The sequence below is a fragment of the Sus scrofa genome, chromosome 7 (assembly GCF_054392235.1).
Source record: "Sus scrofa isolate SSC_HxYL_T2T_F1_AM1 chromosome 7, Sscrofa_HxYL_maternal_Yorkshire_Landrace_v2.0, whole genome shotgun sequence".
NCBI lineage: Eukaryota > Metazoa > Chordata > Mammalia > Artiodactyla > Suidae > Sus > Sus scrofa.
In genome coordinates, this window is record NC_139389.1 from 13,993,452 (window position 1) to 14,018,066 (window position 24,615).

At 41.1% G+C, this 24,615-nt stretch overlaps 1 protein-coding gene across 24 annotated transcripts in view; it reads left to right on the forward strand.

The window, feature by feature from the left end:
* Nucleotides 1–24,615, forward strand: part of RNF144B (ring finger protein 144B) — a 173,258-nt gene that overhangs the window by 10,872 nt on the left and 137,771 nt on the right. For 4 of the 24 annotated variants that reach the window (XM_084967476.1, XM_084967472.1, XM_084967461.1 and 1 more), the window contains exon 2: nt 7,367–7,537. The exons of 6 other annotated variants lie outside the window; for them this stretch is intronic. Coding sequence is in view for 1 of the 18 variants with exons in the window: in XM_005665608.4 (XP_005665665.2) it covers nt 22,348–22,390 (43 nt within the window). In the remaining 17 variants the exon portion in view is untranslated. Of the gene's footprint in view, nt 1–7,366; nt 7,538–15,453; nt 15,683–16,903; nt 17,803–22,067; nt 22,391–24,615 lie in introns of those variants that run through there. 14 more of the 24 variants (XM_084967465.1, XM_084967459.1, XM_084967460.1 and 11 more) reach the window with 6 other exon arrangements.

Genomic DNA, 24,615 nt, shown 5'->3' on the forward strand with positions numbered 1-24,615 from the left:
CTCTGTTATCTTCAGTGCTTCTGGTTTGCTCAGATAGCATCTTATATTAAAGTTTGTTCATTGTAGAAAACTGCACCTTTGGAGTTCTTGTTGTGGCGCAGTGGAAACAAATCTGACTAGGAACCATGAGGTTGTGGGTTTGATCCCTGGCCTTGCTCAGTGGGTTAAGGATCTGACGTTGCTGTGGTGTAGAGTGACAGCCCTAGCTCCAGTTGGCCCCCTAGCCTGGGAACCTCCATATGTCATAGGTGTGGCACTAAAAAGAAAAGAAAAAAAAATTTGCACCTTTGCTTTTCCTTATTGTTTTCATCTTATTAGAAGAGTAAAAATATAAAGTCTTAGGTGTGGATATTTATGATTCCACAGTACTGTTCTGAGACTATATTAGGAAGGTTGTGGGAAGTAAAAAGGCCTCATTGTGTGATGGACACAAGCGAAATAGAGATAGGAAAAACAAACAGGTTACTCATCACGGAAGTTGGAACTTGTACATGGTCTTATGGTCACAAATCAATTTACCTCCACCAGTATGTGTAGCTTCTTTACATTCAGCTGCTTGGTTTTGTTTTTACCTCATTCCTTACAATAGGGGAATGAAGAGGAAGAGTGAATGCCAGTCATATTTGCAGCATCTGTGAAGCCTGGTGAAAGGCTGTTAAGAGCTGGCATAGGATCGCCCCCTTTTATATTTGTATAATACTAAATGCACATCAAATAACTTTGTCATACATGATCGCATTTGGATCTCATGCAGCCCTGTGAAGTAGGTGGTGAAGATATTAACGTTCATACTTTATACAGTAAAGGCCCACAAGATGAAGTGACTTGCCTTTTACTCAGAAAAGTGGAGGATTTGACCTGAAAATAGAAATGACTAATTAAAAAAAAAAAAAAAAGAAAGAAAGAAATGACTAAGGTGAGGTGTATGGTTTAGGAATTAGTAACAAACTGAAATTTGGGAGTTGTAGCTTAGTGAAAGTGAATCCAACTAGTATCCATGATAATGCGGGTTCGATCCCTTGCCTCGCTCAGGGGGTCAGGGATCCGGTGTTGCCATGAGCTGTGGTGTAGGTTGCAGATGCGGCTCAGATTCTGCATTGCTGTGGCTGTGGTCTAGGCTGGCAGCTACAACTCTGATTCGACCCTTAGCCTGGGGACTTCCATATGCCACAAGTGTGACCCTAAAAAGCAAAAAAACAAAAACCGCCCCCAAAACAAAAACAAAAGCCCAAAGAACAAATAAACTGAAGTTTGTGGATGATTAGGTATAATGTTTGGTCTGTCTGTGTTGTATATCTTTCATTGGCAGGAATAGTTGAGATGACAGTTTTGTATTTAAGTAAAGATGCCTTTCTAAGTTTGTAATGAGAAGAGCCTTTTCAAACACAGAAGGCTTATCTTCAGAGGACAGAGGAGGCAGAATCAGAAGGGAGTGTGACTGGTTACCTAGCACAGCATTATGTGAAGCTGTGTGTGAAGATGCTGTGTGTAGGTGAAGAAGAAGAATTTCTTTTCTTTCTTTCTTTTTTTTTTTTTTTTTTGTCTTTTTGTCTTTTCTAGGGCCACTCCTGTGGCATATGGAGATTCCCAGGCTATGGTTCTAATAGGAGCCATAGCCACCGGCCCAAGCGAGAGCCACAGCAATGCTGAGTCTGCGACCTACACTCCAGCTCACGGCAACGTCGGATCCTTAACCCACTGAGCAAGGCCAGGGATCAAACCCGCAACCTCATGGTTTCTAGTCAGATTCGTTAACCACTGCGCCATGATGGGAACTCCAAGAAGAATTCTTATCCCCCCGCCCCCCCCCTTTTTTTTCTCAAAACTGAGGCTCAAAAAGGTTTAAGTTCAGTAACTGGTGCAGGTTTAGTTACCAAGCTACTAATAGAGAAATGAGAATTTGAACTTGTTCTCCCTTTCTCTAAACAAGACTGTCTGTGAAATCCAAATCTAACAGTAAAGGCTTCTCAGCAACTGAACTACAAGGAGGAAACCCAGTGCCAGTCTTTCCCTGCAATCTCACCAAGTAATCAACAAAGCGTTGTTGCTTGCAGAGCCTTATTGAGTCAACTCTGTAGAGCTCTTTCCTGATTGGCTCCACCGATTAATGTAACAGTTAGAGCTAGAACAGACATGAGAGACTTAGAATTTACAGACTAAAGGTATATAGATCAGCATCCTTGTGGGGAATTTTTCAAAATATACAAGCCACCTTCTGATTAAGTAGGTCTGAGGTACAGATGGGTATGTGTGTTTGGAAACATTTCTAGGGTAATCTGATATACTTTTCTGGTAAAGCATCATTTCTCCTGTCTAACCCTTTAGTTGTATAGGTGAAAGAGTTTTCTTGGAAGGAAGCAAAATGCTTCTAATTTAAGATTGCCTTGGTTAACACAGGCAGTTCGAAAATTTAAATGTTAATGAGTCTCTTTCTCCAGTTCTGAGCTCATATTTCACTACCATCAACTTGCAGTTTAGTTTCTGACTTAATGACCTGGGGCTTTAGGTAGACCTTTATTTTCAAAACAAATCTCTGTTTTTCTATAATGTTGATGAATGAACAATGCTGTGGGCTGTGTTTGGGGTTTAGAAATTGGGTGAAGTTCTTTGTTGATAATAAGGCAAGGTAGTGGCAAACAGCTGCAGCAAAGAGAGCAGACAGAGTTTCAGGGTCCAGTGCTGGAAGCCACACTGAAGTTTGCACAGTGTCAATGGGCCCAAGCCTTAGCTCCAGACAGGATTTTTTTTTTTTTTTTTTTTTTAGCCTACTGAGTTGGTTTTACATGCATATACACTGAGGAGATTAACTGCATATATAGTTAATGCTTTGGCTTCACCTTCCACTCTGGTCATTTCTAAAAACTTTGAAATTCTGTTTCACAAATTTTGAGGTTTATGCACTGAACGTATAAAAGGTCCCCCATGCTCCCCCTGATAAGTGAAGCAGGCTCTTGGAAACAACTATAAAGCAAGGAAGTGTTTTCCTTACATTGGACAGTTGGGAAAAATCCCATGGAGGAATCTATCATTTGTGGAAGAGAAAAGTGCATAGTTTAAGCTTAGTTGAGACCATCCATCTTAGTTGATCAATAGCTAACTGGGGCTCTTTTTTCCTTCATTAGGCCCCCAGTTCCCCTTCTGTCAAAGCGTTGATCAAGATATTTAATACTAGAGGATCAGGATAAAGTATTTTGGGTTCAAGTGACTTGCTTTATGATCTACCTTTTATTAAAACAGATTTGCTTTTTTTTTTTTTATTTTCCCACTGTACAGCAAGGGGTTCAGGTTATCCTTACACATATACATTACAATTACATTTTTTCCCCCACCCTTTGTTCTGTTGCAACATGAGTATCTAGACATAGTTCTCAACAGATTTGCTTTTTAAAGAGAGTCCTATGTGTGTTTCCACACTTTTCTTTCTCAAAGAGGAGCTTCTAACTGTTCTTCCCATAAAATGTAAATTTTTTTTTTTCTTGTTGAGATTGTTCTTAATGATCAGGAGTAAATAATGAGTGTCTGTATCTCCTGAACTAGTTGAAGAGAATGACCTTCATTCAGGTAAAATGTCATGAACTGATCCCTGAAGGAAAAAAAGTGTAATGCCACCTATTGCCTTGGAGCATTTAGGATTCTTTCAGTGCTATAAGAAAAGGGACAAATATAAGCAGGGAGAAATAACAAAAAGATTGTATATCTAGGCATAGTAAAGTGTAGTCAGGTCCCGAATGAACAGAAGACTTCTGCTTCGGTCAGGAAAACCAGTCCTAGGGGTGGTAGAGGGTTCTTTGGAGCAAGCCCTATGCAAGCAACATGCCATAACTCTTTGAACAAAGTGAGTTTTTCTGGAGTTCCCGTCGCAGCTCAGGGGAAACGAATCTGACTAGCATCCATGAGGATGCAGGTTTGATCCCTGGCCTCGCTCAGTGGCTTAAGGATCTGGCGTGGCTGTGGCTGTGGTGTAGGCCAGCAGCTACAGCTCTGATTCGACCCCTAGCCTGGGAATCTCCACATGCCCTAAAAAGACCAAATAAATAAAATAAAAGATTTTATACTTTTGTGACTATTTGGAAAAAGCAAAACAAAACAAAAGCAAAATACCAAACCCTCCAATTCAACAACCAGGTCATCACTATTTTTGCATAAAATTAAAGCTTCTGTATTTGAATATTACATTTTCAAGAGAATCCGTCTTGATTTTAGCATGGCCAATACAACCAGTGAGAAATCCTCTGGTATATATTTATAAACTAAGTTAGGACTGTGGACCTTAGAAAGCTAGCTGCAACCATGGAAATCATCCTTTGTCATTTGTTTTTTGCAAAAGAGGAAACTAAAGTGGCTTGCCAGTGTCATTAATTATCTGGTGATTGAACAAAGGCTGTTGCTGAAGGTTCTTGATTCTTGGTGACATTCTGTTTAGCTTTTTCCTGCTCAGGATGGAAAAAAATAACTAGGTACTTAATAAACTTGTGTATCCAATCAGAGAAGGGCAATATGCAGTTATTCATGTTTGAAAAATACGCTGTATGTTAGTACCACTGTAAAGTTTCTGGCTTTCTGCCTTCAGTATTCCATTTTCTGACTCCCATGTGGTTGGATGGGGTCATGTGACCAGTTCGACCAATAATTTGCTAGCAGAATTGTGTGTCATTTCTGAGCGGCAGTGTTTAACCCATGGCTGGAGACCTGGGAATCTCTCTCTGCTAATTGCTCCCCAGGCCTGTCTCTGAATGATAATGATGTGCAGTGCCCCCTGCTGAGCAAGAATGGACATGTAGCATGAGTGAGAAAACCCTTTTAGTTTTAAGTCATTAAGATTTAGGGTTTATTTTAACCTCAGATTATAAACTTGCTAAGGGATGTTTCTTTTAAGGAAGAACATGCCTCTGATGGGGTATTTCTGTATCATTATTTTGATTCTCCTCTTTGGCTATTTTTTTTTTATCACCTATGGTAGCAAACTGTATCTGGAGTGACTGCTACAACCCATCTCAATTTTTTGAACTGTATTATTTTAAATCTCAGCTAAGCTTCAGTTAATGAAACCAAGAATCAAGGACTCTGGGTCCTAGTTTTCGTACTGGCACTGCCTGACTTTCATCCTGTTAGGGACTTAGTTTGTCCATCTATAAATAGGTGTTGAAACAAATCATCTTGAATATCTTTCTAGCACTGTTGATCTGTAATTCCAGGAAATCAGAGTAACATGCTGCTAGCTATTTTGGGTTAGGGATCTTAAACACATTTTTAAACTATAAGAACCAGGTCTAAGTATATCTTAGTACAACAATTCAAGGGATAAATGGTGCTTAAATCATCCAAAATTTTAACTGTCCCAGAACACAATATTCTGAGTTCTTTTGTAAGTATCACTTGGATATATCCAAGTATACATTTTCCAGGTTTTTCTGGTATGGAAGTGTATTTCCCATGTATTTAAGAGCTTTTGTCTTCTTTGGCATTCAGAAAAAGTTTCCCATGGATGTAGTGGAAATGAGTGTCTTGTTTTTTTTTTTTAACTTGCTTTTTAAATCTCTTCTTTTTTTCTTTCCTTCTTCTTTTTTTTTTTTTTTTTTTTTAAGAGATGTAGATACCCAGATCTTGAACTTTTTCATGAGATTTGTCAACTTTATCTAAATTTACTTTACTCTTCCTGAGTTCTAAGACCTTGGGAAAGTATTGGCAGGCTTCCTTTTTGATGAAAGTGCAAGAGGGGCTGCACTTAGAGTTCAGCTATCAAATCTTCAGAACGCTTTGTTTGCAGTCAGTTTGGATGAAGGGAACAAGTGACAAAGCCTCTAGATCAGTTGCCATGTGCCTTAATGGTAGAAGGCTGTCACTGCTTTCTTGTTCCGGCTTTTGAATGACTTCTCTCAGAGCCTAAAGTAAGTGGGCTACAGAACCATAAAGCCATCGCCCCTGGCCAGGAGGGGTGCATCTAAGTTATATTAATGTCATTGCTATCCTCATGGATTTGTCAAGGGACTAAGTGACCTAAGAAAGCTAGTTCAGTTGTTTGCTTTTATGTAGACCATGTTCTGGCTTGTTCATTTTTCACGTGTATGTGTGTGTGTGGCAGTTTCATGCAGTTGGCATTGGAGCGTGATATTCTTTTACCTGAGGGAGGTATGAATGATGGAGAAAATTTCTTATAATAATTGCCATTGTTCTCGTCTGCAAAATACACTTCTAAGAATCAGAGACTGCCTGGAAATATAAACCTATTGGATTGCACTTACTCAACGGCAAATAAAATGCTCTTTATGTAAAACTCAGTTTTTAGGAAAGCAGAGTGTGACATTTGGACAACTGTTGCTTATTTTGTGTTCCTAAAACATTATTTTCATTTTCTGCTCTCATCCGAATCTTAAATATAACGACAGTTTTGGTGTATTTACCCAAAGAAAGAAAAACAAGTGAACACCAATACAAACATTACTCAGTCATAAGAATTCTTACTGAGCTTAAAGTCCTGTGTACAAAAGCACCATTCAGTGCTTTAAAAAGCTTGAAAAGAGTGAGCTTAGTGGTACAATCTTATCTTCAACTGGTCATCTTACCTGGTCTTAAACATGGGCTGCTTACAATGGAGCGCAGTGTTAGAAAAAGCGGTTCAGTGCCTACAGCTTTTACTTAAGTCTGAGGAATGCATAAGCCTCCAAGGTCGAGGTAGTGCACTGTAAGCTTTCTGTATATTTGCGAACCACGGTCTTGGGGTCTCTCCGTAGGTATGAGAGGTATGCGGAGTGAGGTATTTACTGACTCCTTTATGCCCCCAGCACTCCACGGAGCTAAGCCAGGATCCACATGTCACAACTTGGGTGGCTTAATTGCTAAGGACAGTAAACTGGATGGAATGCAGTGACACAGAGGATATCCTGCGATATGTTCAGATTTGATGGTATGAGAGAGACGTGCATTTTGTGCGATGATTTTTAATGAAACACATGCTATTTTAGACATTCTTTCTTAGGCTTCTAAAAAACAAGTAGTGTGTGTGCTTGATTTGTCCTGAGAGCCATTTCTCCAAGTCCAGTGGATAATCATTAGGCAAAACTTAATCAGTACATTCCTATGAGCTTTCGGTTAGTAGACCCTTAAGATTCCTCTTAGATCAGCAGCTATTCAAAGAGGGAATGAGCTTTGTTCTTAGGGTACTTAGTATTTGAGGTGAGTGCAAGATTTTTTTTCGTTCACACTTGAGAGGTTTTTACAACACATTTAAGTAACGGTTTGTGTTTATCCCAAGGGGACGTTGACAATAATAAGTTTGATATTTGAAAAAAAATGTTTGAACTTATCAAAGGAAAAGCAAATTAGAGAGCAAGCAAGCAAGCAATAATTCTTTTTTTTTTTTTTTTAGTGTCTATTAGGGTCGCACCCAAGACACATGGAAGTTCCGGAATCGGAGCTGTAGCCATAGCAACTCGGGACCCAAGCCGAAACCTACACCACAGCTCACAGCAATGCTGGATTCTTTAATCCACTGAGTGAGGCCAGGGATTGAACCTGCGTCCTCATGGATACTAGTCAGGTTTGTTGCCTCTGAGCCACAATGGGAATTCCAGCAAGCAATACTTCTTGCATAAATGTTCTGTTACCCTATCTCTGTTGGACTCTCTCAGCAAGAGTGAGCCATCTCTCCTGGGTGACTGTTAGGTGCCTCAGTGACATCAGCTGCTGCTGCTAAGTGGCAGTTATGTGGGGCCCCTGACCCCTTTCCACTTTCAGAACAAGAATAGAACTAATTGAAGCATGAGGATGCAATGCATTCCAAAATGTATTTACTCATCCTGCAAGGCAACCAAGAAGGGTTTTTTTTTTTTTTGTCACTTAGAATTTTTTTTTTTGATTAAAACTTCTAGTTTATTTTTTTAATTTAAAATTTTATTAGAGTATAGTTGATTTACAATGTTGGGCCAATAACTAAGATTTTTTTGACATTGGGCTTGAAACTCTCAGCCTCGAATGTGCCAAAAAAACATAATACAAATAATCCAGTTTGTCTATTGTTCAAATCTTTGAGTAATGAGCTCTATGAAATCATTCACCCTCTTTCTCTATGTTGAAATTGTGCTATGTTAACTTTTGCCTAAATCGAGCAGTTTTGGAGAGCATCTTCTGACAGTGGTTATTTGCCCTGTGGATTGGGTCTGTATTTACATCCAATTTTAGGCCAAATCATAAGCTTGGTAAAGGTTGCATGCTTTTTCTTCATTTTCTGTGTTCTTTATGTTTTCTCTCCTGCTCAGAAGCTTTTCCCCTCGTTCCAATAAAATCCCAGTATTGGACAAAGTTCCTCTTTAACAGTTTAAAACAAACAAACAAAACCTGATCTTCAGAAGGAGTGTAAAACTAAAACACAAAGGTATAATTAATCAAAAATAATGAGCAAAAATAGGATACCTTGAACTTTTAATGCTCCTGGACTAACTTCATCCAATAAGAGGGACATTGCCTGTGCTGTTTTTAGAGCCAGAAGACCTTGGTCCAAGCCTGGCTTAGTCATGCTCTCCATTGTTGTCAGCTGCCGTTTATATCTTTACTTGGGGGCTGCAGTGATTCTGCAAGATGGTGTGGGTTTTCTGTAAAATGTGAAGCCCTTTGCAGGTATTCTTTTTTTTAAAAAAACTGCTTTAAAATCATCCAAGGAGCTCTTAAGTAGGATGTCGGAAGTCCTTGGAGATGTCTTCTCACCACACCAGGCCTGTTTCCTTGTCATGAAAACTGGAAGGCTGAACCAGAATGTCTCGAATGTTCTTTTCAACCTCAAGCATTTTACAATGTCATGAAATAAAATAAGATGCTGACACCTGTATCAGGAAGACAAAGGATGGCATGAGTTAGAACCAAGAGGTAAATTAGAAGAATAAAGGAGGTGACAGTTATGGGGGAAATGGCCCGAACCTGCCAGAAGTCTGCAGAGGGAAGCTGCAGAGGAAGGGGGTTTTGGGTCTGTGTAGCAGGAGCCCTAGGAGGTGGGGGGCATTCATTTGGATGGTTTCATGGATTTGGAGTGAAGGCTGCAGGGATGCCTGGGAGCTGAGTAATTAGGATGATAGATTTGGGGGTGGGGGGGAAGTGGCAGTGTTTTCAGGTGAGTAGGCTCTAAGGCTTGCAGGGATTGGTAGTCAGCAAGTGTGGGGGCGAAATTGGCAGGGTACACCCATGACTCCAGCAACCACCACTTTCTTAACCTGTCTCCCCTCTCCCTCTCTGTTCCCCTGGGCAGTGAGAATGATCTACTGAGATGACTTCTCCTCCCTGCTTGAACTCCTTTAATGGGAGTTCTCCCTGGGGCTGAGCAGGTTAAGAATCTGACTAGTATCCATGAGGATGCGGGTTCAATCCCTGGCCTCGCTCAGTGGGTTAAGGATCCCGTGTTGCTGTAAGCCGCAGCTTGGATCTAGTGTTGCTGTGACTGTGGCGTAGGATGGCAGCTGCAGCTCTGTTTCGACCCCTAGCCTGGGAACTTCCACATGCTGAAGGTGCAGCTGAAAAAAGAAAGGAAAAAAGATCCTTAATGACTTTCATTGTGTTGAGCTTAAAATATGGATTCCTTAAATGGGCTTTCAGGTGCGTTGAAGGGACTGGCGCTTGCTTATCTCCCATCCACCTCCGTTCCACTCTGCCTCTCTTTCTGAATTCCCACCATGCTGGTTAGTTTGAAGTCACCAAGGTTTTCCTGCATTAGGGCCTAATCATGTGCTATTTCTCCACCGTTCTTCATGGGGTTAGCTTTGATTCTTTCGGAGCTTAGCTGAAGTATTTCTTCAGACAGGCTTTTTGTGATCACTCTACACATAATAATCTCTCTCCCTTGCCTAAGCCTGATATGTATGTATGTATGTGTGTGTGTGTGTATATATATATATATACATTTTTTTTTTCAAGGCCCCACCTATGGCATATGGAAGTTCCCAGGCTAGAGGTTGAATTGGAGCTACAGCTGCCAGCCTACACCACTACACCACAGCCACAGCAATGCCAGGTCCAAGCCGCATCTGCAACCTAAACCACAGCTTACAGCAATGCCAGATCCCCGACCCATTGAATAAGGCCAGGGATTGAACCTGCATCCTCACAGATACTAGTCAGATTCGTTCCTCTTGTGCTACAGCGGGAGCTCCTTAAACCTGATTATTTGTTTCCTTAACAACCACAATCACAAGCTATAGTTATTATGCCCTAGCATGATGTCTCATTAAAGAATTCTTTGCTATAGAATTGAATGAATGAATGCGAAGCTCACATTTTCTTCTTCCCTTTTTTCTTTTCTTCCTATATCTTTATTTCGTCTTTCTCTCATTTTCCCAAGTCTATATAGCTTATATACATTTTTCGATTATAAAAGTAGTTTATATCCATGTCAAACAATTAAGTAATACTTAAGTATGGAAGAAAATAAAAGTCACTGAAATTGCATCACCCAGAGAAAATCAGAACTAATTTTTTGCTGTATATACCTAAAATCTACTTCTTAATTTTCAAAAGCAGTCGAGATTAATATTTTTCTTTCCAAGGTTTCAAATCAAGTTTCCCTCCTCTTAAAAGGGCTTCCGTGAGTTGGGTCTGTGCGTCCTTCCCAGGAATCTTTTCCTCCCATTGACATTGGTGCAGTTCTTCTCTGCCTAGGAGGTAGGCTGACGCTGCCTTTTTAAGGCGTAATCCGGTGGCATTTATCTTTGGTTAAAAGAAAAAAAGTAACTGTTATTCTTGTCTTTAGCTGCCAGCATTGCAGATTGGGCATTTAAATGCTTTGGATGGTGTATTTGGGGAAGCTAACAGCTGCATGTGCTATTTCCAATATTCTTTAAGATCCACCCAGGATGTGACCAGGGAATGCTTGCCATTCTTCTGGAGTGGGGGTAGAGATGTAAAATTGGTGAGCGATAAGCAGAGGTGAAAACTAGGTGAGAAATTCTTTAACCAATTGTAGGCCGGCCATCTGATATCCAGAAAAAACTGCATTCCTTTGAGCCGCTCTCTCCGAATGCTCATCTGCCTGAACTTGGGGCGGCTGCAGGTGGGGAGTGCTTTGGAGACTCACGGAACATCAGTGTGCTTCTAAAACAAACAGAGCAAACAAGTTCCACTCTCTCCTGCCATATATGCATATATGGCAAAATCAGTGCTATTTGTGCTATGCAACAGTGCTGTTCTCTGAATTTCCAACACCCGTATATCCATAGCACTGTAGCAACATATATATGTTGGAGAATAGTGCTGTTGCACAGTCTGCAAGTGACCAGCCAACCAACCAACAATAACAACAAAAAAACCCCAAAGCAAATAAAAACCTTGATTTTTCTCTTTAAAAAGGAAAACATTTGGATCCATTAGGGAGCCATGGGCAAGTCCTTCTCTTTCAAATATTGAAATGCATAGTTGAATTGTGTTTCTAGTTTATATTCACCTCCTGCTCGATCCAAAAATGATTCATCGACACCATTTTGGGATTTGATTGGACTGAGAAATCCTTGTTATAGTTTAGTCGGGGCCAATTTCATGGATTTTCTCAAAAACAATTTGCACCCTAAAGCCTAACAGAAGTTCAAATTAAAGCTTTGTTTCCGTTGTTTTCATATCACATTAAATTGATACTCTAGGAATTTTTTGTTTGGGAGAGGATGATTGAAATGAGAACTGTTTTCTTTGGCTGTAATTACTTAAAAAAAACAAAACAAAACAACTGTCACTGCTAAATTTTGAGTATTTGTTTTGCCATGGGGAAGGGACAGGCAGTTAGCATGTTCTGATTTGCATAGTTACTTGACATAAGAATGTATTTTATCCTTGGAAGTGGGTAGCAGATACTCTTGGTGACCTGCCCACTCCCTTTATCATTCACTGGGCTTCAGATTTCCAACTGTGCATCGACACCAACCTCCAGAAGCCCTCAGTCAGTGACTGATGGGAGTTAGGGTGTAATTACTCCAGCTGTTCACTCCCTGGGGGTGCTGATGGTAAAGCCTGTTTGTCTCAGAGTTTCCTGGTCCCAGTTACATCCTAGTTATGGCTTAACACAGCCTTCATTAACTCTCTTTCCTTTCCTGCTGCTCCCCTACTGGTAATCCCTGTACCTCTTTAAGAAACTGCAGTCAAATCTTGGTCTCAAATCAAATCCCTGCTTTGGGGGATACGTAATCTAAAACAAACCTCTTAGCTTCAGGCCACATTTTAATCTATTATCCTAGGTAGATAAAATCATACTTGGCTTAATACTTAACAAGTACTTTATATGTTTTCATTATCTGGTAACACATATTGTTAATTGTCTCCTAAATCATGTCTTTGTTATTTTCCCTTTAAAAGAGAGAGCGTTGTACATATGGAATATGATTGAAACAGTGAAAATACAAAAAAAGCATCGGAAAAATAAGTACCTGGGTAAAACACCATTGTATTCTAAGAATTCCCAGTCTCAATAACAATGCTTTAAGACAGGATGAAATGTGTACCAAGTGCTAAGTTTAGTGGCTAAAACTTAGCATGTTCCTTTTATTGTTGCTTTTCCTGGCATCTTCTATGTTAGGAGATAGCCAGGCATTTGGGAAGAACTTGTAATTTTTTGTAAAGATAAGGATGGAGGTCAAATACTATTTAATTCACATCAGTGTGAGAGCTCTACATTATGATCTGCCCTTTAAGTGTCTAGGATACATACTGAATGCAAAATAAAAGCTTTTGCAGACCCGGAGATTACGCAGGCAAAAGTCACCTGCTCCTTCAAAGATAGGGGGTAAGCATAACTGTGGGGCTTTGGAGCTGTAATTTGGCCTCCTATATGTGCCAGCTACCCTGAAAGTACCCAACCTTGGCCACATGGGTGATGGGGTCAGAGGTTGTGATGGGATCATATTCAAGATCACTAACTGCAGATTCTGTCTTTTGGGTCAGAACTGTGTCTGGCAAAATAAGGAGACAGGCAGGAGAATGTGGGGACTGGGGACCGAGGTTGGGGACTGTCTGGGTGCAGATTCTCACCAATAAAATAAAGATAATTCCTGGACGTTTCCGTCGTGGCTCAGTGGTTAACACATCCACCTAGGAACCGTGAGGTTGCGGGTTCGATCCCTGGCCTCGGTCAGTGGGTTAAAGATCCGATCCGGTGTTGCCATGAGCTGCGGTGTAGGTCACAGACTTGGCTTGAATCCCCTGTTGCTGTGGCTGTGGTGTAGGCTGGCAGCTGTAGCTCTCATTTGACCTCTAGACTGGGAACTTCCATATGCCACACATGTGGCCCTAAAAAGCAAAATAATAAAATAAAGCAAAAATATAATTCCTACCTTTCAGGGTGTTTGTGAAGATTAAAGTGATTCAAGCATAATACCTCATAAATAGTAAGTTCTTGGTAAATGGTAGCTATTATTAGGGTGGTTTATTGTCCAAACCAGTATACTTTCAAAAATAAAAGGATGCTAAAATGAGCTATATAATATATATATATACTTACATAATTTAAAAACTAAATATTTACTGAAAAATTAGTTTTATTATAGGAATAGGCCCACAGAATAGTTCTACCTAAAAACATTTGAAAATGAAATTCTTACCAAAAAAATAAAAACAGCCATGTATATTACAGCAAAATAAAAACGCTTTTTGTAATCGTATGTGAATAAGAAAAGTTGAATTTTTTTTTTTTTTTTGTCTTTTTGTCTTTTTAGGGCCATACCCGCATCATATGGAGGTTCCCAGGCTAGGGGTCGGATCAGAGCTGTTGCTGCTGGCCTATGCCAGAGCCACAGCCACCCCGGATCTGAGCCACATCTTCTACCTACACCACAGCTCACGGCAACACCAGATCCTTAACCCACTGAGTGAGGCCAGGGATCGAACCTGCAACCTCATGGTTCCTAGTTGGATTTGTTTCCACCACACCACAACAGGAACTCCAAGAAAAGCTGAATGATTATTTTTGTGACATATTCATATACATAGTCAGTTTTTTAATTGTAGCTGACTCTAATACCTCATAACTGGCATTTTTTTTTTGAAGAAGGCACTTTTTTTTTTTAAGGTTTCCAAAAATTTTGCTTACTACAGTCAACTGATATATTTATTAAAAATTAAATTTGGGAGTTCCCGTCGTGGCGCAGTGGTTAACGAATCCGACTAGGAACCATGAGGTTGCGGGTTCGGTCCCTGCCCTTGCTCAGTGGGTTAACGATCTGGCGTTGCCGTGAGCTGTGGTGTAGGTTGCAGACACGGCTCGGATCCCGCGTTGCTGTGGCTCTGGCGTAGGCCGGTGGCTACAGCTCCGATTCAGCCCCTGGCCTGGGAACCTCCATATGCCGCGGGAGCGGCACAAGAAATAGCAACAACAACAACAACAACAAAAAGACCAAAAAAAAAAAAAAAAAATTAAATTTGCCTTCCAGTGGGCTCTTCTTACGCCATGTGCCCATGCTGCTATTGAAGTATTTAATATATCTTGAGTTAGTGGCTACAGCTCCGATTAGACCCCTAGCCTGGGAACCTCCATATGCCGTGAGAGCGGCCCAAGAAATAGCAAAAAGACAAAAAAAAAAAAGAGTTTTTAAAGTGTTCTTTTAAAAAAAATTTTTTTATTGTAGTTGACTTACAATGTTCTGTCAACTTCTGCTGTACAGAGAAGTGACCCAATTATATATGTATATACTATTTTTCTCATATTATCTTCCATCATGTTCCAATCACAAGTGATTGGATATAGTTCCTGGTGCTGAACTAGAGAAAGACACACAGACTGACTGACCCCTTCCTCTTCTTTTTTTGGCCACCCTGTGGCATGTGGAGTTCCTGGGTCTGGGATCAGAGCTGCAGTTGTGACCTAAGCCGCAGCTGTGGCAACACCAGATCCTTAACCCCCTGTGCTATGTTGGGGATTGAACCTGTGTCTCACGGCTCCCAGGACACCACCAATCCTGTTATGCCATAGTGGGAACTCCTCCCTTCCCTCTTCTTATAAGGGCACTATTTCCCACCTGCATGACCTTGTCTAAACCCAATTACCTTTCCACAGCCTCCAAAGGCTGTCACATTGAGAGTTGGGGCTTCAACCTATGACTTTTGGGGATACACACTATTCAGTCCATGGCTCTGCTCATGTGCTTACACAGTGTTAGACAAGACCATAGCAGGGGAAGAGAAATGCAAAGTGGACGGCTACTGAATTAATCCCGGCTGGTTTTAACACGATTACTACTAGTAAGCCTCCATTAAAGTGAAAATAAACCAGGAACATGTTGAGCTAAACAGGATGGCAAGACAGTAGGCCTAACCCTGGACTGTCCAGGGCAAAATGTCCTAGCCAATTACCTAGTTGCTGAAGATGGCCCCTTATTGTAAAAGAAATTTTTACATGCGAACACTAGAGGGCGCTTTAGACTGTAATTAAGAATCCTGCTTTCTTTCCAGAGGAAACGCTGCACCGGATTGATGGTTTAAACTTCAGCAGTGAACAGTTTATAAAAACTTAGATAAATCCACATCACTTGATTTTGATATTCCAAGAACATGATCGAATTCCACACAAATGTTTTGCTGTGTGTCTCCACATGCTGGTGGTTGTGATAATCCTACTTTTTTAAAAATTCTTTTTTAATTGAAGTGTAGTTGATTTACAGTGATAATCCTGTTTTTGTTTACTTCGGAATGCCTTTTTTACCCCTTGAATCTTCAGGAGTGCCTTAAGGTGAGAATAAAGATTGGGTTGCGATCTCTGCTTACCAGTGGGGTTTTGTTTTTTTCTTGGAGTGGGTGGGGAGGGGCAGGAGGGCTATACAGTCAATGAAAACAACTATAATGTCTTTCTTTAGAGATAAACCTGATATTATTTTTATATGCATGTGGCACCCACTGTTCTTATGATATGTGTTATAAGTAAGGGTGGATTATTAGGCAAGTGTCCCAGCCTTCAGGGAAGCGGTATAAATTGTGGGGGAAAATATTGTTTGGCCTGGAGCCCTTGATTCTGTCCCTGTCTCTGTGCCTTTGGGCAGATCTTATAATCCTTCTGGGTTTGTGTCTTAATCAAGTGGTGGGGTTGAACTAAATGACTGTGTCCTTTTCAGGTCTACAATGTTCTTATCCTGACTTTTACACCTAATGTCACTTGGTCTTAAATTTGCATTCACATGTAGGTGTGCTGTCTGGATATTACCTTTAGCTCAAATCATGAAGTCTCTGACACTATGGAAACTTGACTTAGAAGAAAGTGGGGAGGTAGGTAGTTCCCTGTTTGGGGGCCCTGGTGGAGTTCTTTATAATGGCTCCCCCCCCCCACTAGAAACCAGTAGCAAATACTAGAAAATACTCATGCAAGCACTGTTTCCTAACCTCAGACTTTCCTTGAAGCAAAAATGATGGTCAAATGTTTATATTCATCGACTTTCCTGCTAGGATTCAGGCTAGATAAACAGTGAGAGGCCAAAAAAATCACTTGAGATTTTAAGTCCAATTCGTCTATTTCTGATGCTCTTGAAAACACCTGAGATGAATATTTGCCAGCTAGATGTAAGCCCCATCTGCCCTCAGGTAATTGAGGCCAGACTGTTTAGGGATCTGGTGTGTGATTGACTGTTGTTGCTACACAGTTTTATTTTAACTCCTGAAGAATTCTCTGGCATTTCTGGCTGAGTTCTACTTCTAAAATAAACATGGTGTTGAATGGTGTACGCTTTACATGGAAAAATGAGACGTTAGCATCATTCGTCTCTGTTGGAAGGAAAATAATTTGATTGGTGGAGTCACACAACTCCTATCTTGTGTAGAGATTAAAAAGTGACTTTTAGCATGTTTCTCGGTGACAGTTTCTGTAGTCTTTTGCATGTGTGTGTGTGCATGCATCTGTGTGCTTGTGTGTGGGTGCCTTGTGTCTGCAGATGTGTCTCTGTATGTCCCTTTTTTCAGTGAACAGTCATTTACAGTTAATAACTCCTGCATGATAACTTGTGTTATATCTTGAAAGTTTCTTCACACCTCGCAGTTCGCCATCTGTGATGGTGAAAGCGAAAAGAAGGCAATCCCAAAGGGAACTTGCATCTTTTGGCAATTTCCTCATGACGTCTAATGTCTGAGCTGAGCCTTGGGAACAGCAGGCAGAGTAGAGGAGGGAAGGCAGGAGCTGGGATAGGTCTCAGGCCAGGGAGCCTGGCAGGTGTGTGAATGACCAGTCAAGTCTGCAAGGAGACCACTGTACAAGCCTGTGGATGTCAGTGTCAGGGAGATGCTTCCTATCCCTTCATCAGCCCTGTCCTGAGGGCCTCCTTTGTGCCAGATCCTGTGATTGCTGAAATGAATGTGGAAGTGTCTTCCCCCAAGTATTTTAAGGACCAGTGGGTAAACCGAACATAGAAGTAAATCGGGATAAAACCATAAATGCTAAGAGGAGTGTTATGGGAGCCCCCAGGCGTTCAGGCTGTGAGGAGAGGATCTCACTAATATGCTAATGGCCCATGTCTTTCAAGGGAAGGCAAGGGGGTCCCCAGGTGGACAGCAGGCTTTCTGAGGTGTGCATGGAGGGAGCGTGAACCCATGTCCTTTGTACAGTGCGGGCAAGGGGAGGATACAAGTTGGGAACGGCAGAAATGCCTTCAGGAGATGCACTCTCAGTTCTTTCAGCATGTTGGAGTCTTTGGACGTGCTGGCTTGAATTCAAGACGGTGCTTTCTAAACCCATTTCGGCCGTTCCTTCGAGAACCTTCATTTACTTAAGGAGTGAGACCATTTTCCTCAGCATTTATCCAGAAATGGATTGTATTACTTGTCATTAAAAGTATCTCAAAAGTAACACCGTGGGAAGAGACAAATCAGGTGGGTATCAATTTTTCTACTATTGTTTTTCTTTTTCTTTTTTTCTTTTTTCTGCTTTTTAGGGTCACACCTGTGGCATATTCGATCCCAGGCTTGGGATCGAATTGGCGCTGCAGCTGCCAGCCTACACCACAGCCACAGCAACACAGGATCTGAGCCACATCTTCAACTTACACCGCAGCTCACAGCAATGCCAGATCCTCAACCCACTGAGCGAGGCCAGGGCTTGAAGCCGTGTTCTTATGGATAATAGTCCATGAGGTTCATTACCACTGAGCCATAATGGGAACTCCTCCACTGTCATTTGTAACAAGATCATTTGTTTTTTTTTGTTTTTATGGCTGTACCTGTGGCACATGGAAGTTCTCAGGTTAGGGGGTTGAATCAGAGCTGCAGCTGCAGGCCCTATGCCACAGCCATGGCAACACTAGATCTGAAGCATATCTGTAAGCTACACCACAGCTTGTGGCTGGATCCTTAACTGAATTTTGGTTAAGACTCTTAGTTACAAGTGACTGAAACTCCACTCAAACCAGCATATGCAATAAAGGGAATTTGTGGGCTCACATAGTTGGGAAGCCTCAGTGGGTGGAGCAGGAAGAACTGGATCAGAGATTCAGACATGGCCATGGGACTCTCTTTCCACACCCCTTGCCTCTGTTCATCTCTGCTTACACTTTTGGATTGAATAGTTTTTTTTTCTTTTCTTTTTTTTTTTTTTTTTTTAAAGTATCTTACTTGAGAATTCTAGTGAGGTAGAGAACTTTGGTTAGATTAGCATGTGCCAGATGGCTGGCTGGTATTTTGGTCACTAACAGGCAAGTGATGGAAAAACTTTGGAGAAAATTATAAAAAGTCATTTTCTTGCGCCCCATCCCCCTACTTTTCTGGGACAAAAGTGTCAAACACTGGGCATAAAACATGTCCCATGTCGGCAATGAGTTTTGCCAATTGAGGGTGATAAACTGATTCAGATAACAACACGGACAGCAACTTTGAGTGCTCAACAAGTGCTAGGTATTCCCTAAGCCTTTTATGTGTAACACATTTAATTTTCATCACAAGCCTATGTGTTGGACATGACTGTTATCTCCACTTTATGGATGAGGAAACTGAGGCCCTGGGAGTTGGGGGCACTGCCCAGCATCATACACTAGTGCATGGATATTTGTCTTCAGACCTGTGCTCTTAGCCGTTAAGTTAAACAGAGTTGCCTGATATAATAATTAGTGATAATGTCTAATGAATGGATAGATATTGTTGCAAAGATATTAAACACATGAGAAAGAAGGAAAGAGGGAAAATAACCACTTCATAATTTCCCCCCATATTCGATGATTCCCAGCCCAGCTCCCAAGGGTCCAGCGGAGTCCATCAGGGTTGGGAAAGGATTTGCCTGGGTCACCTCATGGCTGAGCCAAAAATAGTCAGTTTGGGTTCAAGGCTACCCACTAATTCAACCCTTGGGAGTTTAGTTCAGGGATGGAGCTTGGGAGCAAGAGTGGGGTCCACTTCTGGAAAGAACAGGAAAAATTTGAGGAGGAGGAGACACTGCTTGAACTCCCTCGGTGGCTCTGACCTGAGCACCAAGTCTGGAAAAGTTCAGCCCCTCTGTGACCCTCTGCGGGCTGCTCTGGGACCAGGCCTCCTTGGGTTGACCAGTGTGTTCATCCCTCACGGAACTAGAGAGGATGGACGGATCTTGAACTCCCAGGACTAAAACGGACTTTAGGGAGGGCTGGATGAAATGTGGGATGGGGAGATACGTATGAGTTTGTCTCCCTTTGCAATTTTTTTTTTTTTGCTTTTGTTATTTTAAAATTGTTGTTAAATATATATAACGTAAAATTGACCATTTTCTCTTTTTTATGGAAATATAGTTGATTTACAGTGTTTCAGGTATACAGTAAACTAAGTTATATATGTGTGTGTGTGTGTGTGTGTATGTGTGTGTGTGTGTATTCTTTTTCAGTCTTTTCCATTATGTGTTACTACAAGATATTGAATATAGTGCCCTGTGCTATGCAGTAGGTCCTTGTTACCTATCAATTTTATATATGGTAGTGTGTGTCTGTTAACCCAAATTCCTAATTTATCTCTCCTACAATTCCCCTTTGGTAACTATACATTTGTTTTCTTTTTCTTTTTGCTTTTTAGGGCATATGGAGATTCTCAGGCTAGGGGTCTAATCTGAGCCACAGCTGCTGGCCTACACCCCAGCCACAGCAATGTGGGATCTGAGCCGTGTCTGCAACCTACACTACAGCTCACGGCAACATCAGGTCCTTAACCCATTGAGTGAGGCCAGGGATCGAACCCGCCACCTCGTGGTTCCTAGTGGGGTTCGTTTCTGCTGTGCCACAACGGGAACTCTACATTTGTTTTCTATGTCTGTGAGTCTGTTTCTTATTTGTAAATAAGTTCACTTCTGTCATTTTTTTGGATCCCATTTATAAGTTATATCATGTGATACTTGTCTTTCTCTGACTTCGCTTAGTGATAGGTCTATCCATGTTGCTACCAATGGCATTATTTCATTCTTTTTACGGCTGAGTAATATTCCATTGTGTATATGTACCACATCTTCTTTATCCATTCCTCTGTTGATGGGCATTTAGGTTGCTTCCATGTCTTGGCTATTGTAAATAGTGCTGCTCTGAACATTGGGGTACACGTATCTTTTCAAATTAAGAGTTTTCATCTTTTCTGGATCACATGGTAATTCTGTTTTTTGTTCTCTGAGTTACTTCTATACTGTTGTCCATAGTGGCTGCAAAAGTGACCATTTTTATGTGTACAGTTCGGTGGAATTAAATACACTCTCCATGTTGTGCAACTATCACCACTATCTATTTCTAAAACTTTTCCATTTTCCCAAAGAGAAATGCCCCATTCCCCTTCCCCCCAGCCCCTGGTCACCTCTGTTCTACTTTGTAAATTTGGCTACTCGAGTTTCCTCATGTCAGTGGAATTGTAAGATATATGTGCCTTTGTGTCTTGGCTTCTATCATTCAGCATAATGTGCTCAAGCTTCCTCCACGTAGTGTGGGTCAGAACTTCATTTCTTTGTTAAAACTGGAAGACTGGAGAGGAGATGGCATGAGATGGTCTGGGCTTGCCCGCCTCTGCATAGCACAGGCTTCCTGCCCTTGAAGTTCCAAGTTGTTGCTTGGCGGCATCCTTGCCAGTTCCCAAGGCCAGTGAGTGGTGTGATTCATTGCGCATCAGAAAAACAAAGGTTCCTCTCACCCCAACCTCGTCCCCAATTCTTTCTCTTCAAAATACAGAGACTAGAAGATCTACTTGGTTTAACAGTGAGTGGGGGACAGTGGAAGTCAAGGTAGAAAAGACCTGTTAATTAATTATTCACACTTTGCTACGAATCAGGGTCATCTGATCTTTCTTCAGTGCCCTCAGCAGAACCAAGACAATAGGAATTACAGAGTTGGAACAGAAAGTAGGGTAAGGCTGAAGTTGTGGAGCCCAGGTGTGGCAGCCTTATTCCGATACCATCAAAGCCCCAGGCGTGTGGGGAGAAGGAAGGAGAGACTAGATACCTGGAATTTCTCCTCTGAGGAGAAACCAGAGGAAATGGCCTTGCTCTGGCTTGTCTTAGCACCAGACCGGACACCTCTCTCGCCCACCCAGCGGCTGTCATTTAAAGCATTTAAGGGAGCTCCCCTTGTGGTTCAGTGGTAAAAGACTTGGCTAGGATCCATGAGGAAGCGGGTTTGATCCCTAGCCTTGCTCAATGGGTATTGCCGTGAGCTGTGGTGTAGGTTGCAGATGGGGCTTAGGCCCCACATTGCTGTGGCTGTGGCTTAGATCCATGACTGCAACTCCCTAGCCTGGGAACTTCCATATGCCACAGGTGTGGCCCTAAGAAGAACCAAAAAAAAAAAAAAAAAAAAAGTATCTAAGGTTGCTAGCCCCCCTAGGGTCTTTTAAAAAAATTAATTTATTTTGTTTATTTTACTTACTGAAGTAGAGTTAATTTACAGTATCAAGTTAGTTTCAGGCATACAGCTCAGCAATTCAATTATACATGTATAATATATGTATATTCATTTTCAGAATCTTTTCCCTTATAGGTTATCACAAAATATTGAGCATAGCTCCCTGCAGGTCCTTGCCACCTGGAGTCCTGGAATGGGGACAGCTGGATTTTGTAGCCTCTCTCTCCCTTCTTTGCAGATTCTCTGGATAGAGACACGGAAATTTCACAGGCTGACTCTGGGTCAAGCCATGCGAAACAGAAGTTCTTTGTGGAGCCAGTTTCTGTTCTGTTCAGCAGTTCACACGTTTACTTCCAGCTCTAAGGTCCCCTGGCCGGACCCTGAAGAACCTTCCACGCAGGTTGACATAGTCACTGCCGCTGTCCCAGAAGCAGGGTGTCTCCTTCCAGTTCACTGCTGTTCCTTTTTAGCTTTTTGCCCTTGGATTGGTTGGTTGGTAAGAAGGCAGCCGGCACTGGCTGTAGTACGTGTGGGGTGGGGAGACAGGAAGGAGGTTTCTGGGTCTGTGTTGCTGACCTAATTCTACAATATGTTTTCATTGACTGAGTTGATTATTTATATATCACTTACTGGTAAGTGAATGACTTTCACTCCTTTCAGTTTTTCCATGTCCCTACTTCCAGCTCCTTACCACATTTTACACGCACTTGAAAATTCCCTTCTTAGGCTCTTTGTTGTTCGTTTAAGCTCATAGGAACAATATTGCCTGCTTATTGTTTGAACTGCTGCTTTGGTGCTGCTATTAGAAAACCCTGGTTTTACATGTAATTTGTATGAGGAATAAGTCAATGTTTATTGTCCAGCCTTTAAAGGAGCTGTGTTCTTCATGTTGCATTTTAATATTTAGTGTACCAATGGAACATTTTTGCTTTAATCACCTTCCTTGAGTGATTAAATATGCGTCACTAGATTTGGCTTGCTTTCACTAACTCGGAAAGCTGGTTCCTTGTTAAACAAGTTAGTTATTTGTTCCCTAAAGTTATATTCACTGTTTACTTTTTGTGTTTGGCACTGCTTTTTGTGTTCTGATTTCAATGAAAAACATTAAAAGAATTACTTAAGAATATGTTCTCTTTGTATTTTGAAACTGGGGTACTCATGTTATTTTGATGTTAGATTCAGCATCAGAGAAACTTTCTAAGTTCAAATTCACAGGCTTTATGGCTTTCTTATTTCTAAAACTTGCTCAGTTATGCCCCATTTCTGCTGGTGTGGCATCAGAAAAAAAGGTTCTTTTGTGGAAATTTGATTTTTGTATCCCTTCCCTGCTTTTCAGTAAACTCTGAGATTTTCAGTCCTAAAAATTAAATGAGAATAGTAATTCAAGTAAGCATGGCTTTTAAAAATGTTTAATAAGCAGGACATCATTGCTTACCTGGGACATTAAAGAAATTATTCTTTTTTTTTTTTTTTTTTTTGTCTTTTCTAGGGCTGCTTCCCGTGGCATAGGGAGGTTCCCAGGCTAGGGGTCGAATCGGAGCTGTAGCCACCAGCCTACGCCAGAGCCATAGCAACCTGGGATCCGAGCCACATCTGCAACCTACATCACAGCTCATGGCAACGCTGGATCCTTAACCCACTGAGCAAGGCCAGGGATCGAACCCGCAACCTCATGGTTCCTAGTCGGATCCGTTAAGCGCTGCGCCACAACAGGAACTCCAAGAAATGATTCTTACAGCAGCATTAATCCCTTTCTGTTACATGTATTATGAGTATGACTGATTTATGGGTGTGAAAACTATGTTAAATGCAAATAAATAACAGTAGTCCTTTAAAGAACAATTCCCCCTCCCCTATACAAGAATACATTTACTTTATATGAAGTGATAAAATCTATATTTTGCAAGAAATAGAATTTTAAAATTATTTAATGTCAGGTATTTTTTGCATAGTAGGTATGCAGTATGTGTTTCCTTTTCCTGCTACAGAAGAAAAAAATGACTTTAGTGGAGAAAGCAGAAAAAAAAGCTTTTAGGTCTCTGTCCCTTGCTCTGACTGTATCCCTTTACTGTAGATATATAACTGAGTAGATTGCTCTAATTACATAGTTCATCTTTGTAACAGCCTCAGCTGATTCAGTTTAAAATCAGATTAAAATGAAACAAAACTTTCTTCTGCTTGTGCATCCAAACCTATAATTTAGGACTGTGCTGAACTTTGAAAAGAATGCTTAACTAGTTTTTTCTCCAACCACAAGTTTGATATAATTTCCTTAAAAAGCAAGAAAATCGTGACACATTAAAAGATCCTAGATTTAGTTGTTTAGAGGCTGTTTCTGATGATGGGGGAAATTAAGCAGACCACCTTGTACTCTATGTAATAGTGAGAACGGGGGCTGAGAAACCAGGGCTGAGTCTTCATCCATTAAGAGGAAGAGCTGGCAAAGTTGAATTCTCCATCTTTGACCTTAGCATTTCAGTGGGTCTTCGTTCTTATGGACTCTCTTCCCTCACCCATTTCCTTCTCACTTTTAATTTATACAGGCATTAAACATTTTGGATAATATTTGGGTGCCCTCTGAGCTTTGGAAAGACATTTTCTTTGGGTTCAGTTCATTGGGTCCATGTTGTTCTGTTGTGTTTTTATACTGTGTTCATCAGAAAAACCTTAAGTAGAATAAAGCACACAGAGGTATTAAATGATCTCATTTCTTCTTGAGTCATTTCAGCTCTAGAGTTTCTCTTCCTTTTGCTACTTAGAAGATTGGGACTTTAGAATCAGGGACTCCCCAAGCCACAGAATCTCACCATTGTTCATGGTCCTGCAAAGCAAACATCTCTCTACTTCCCCATGTAAC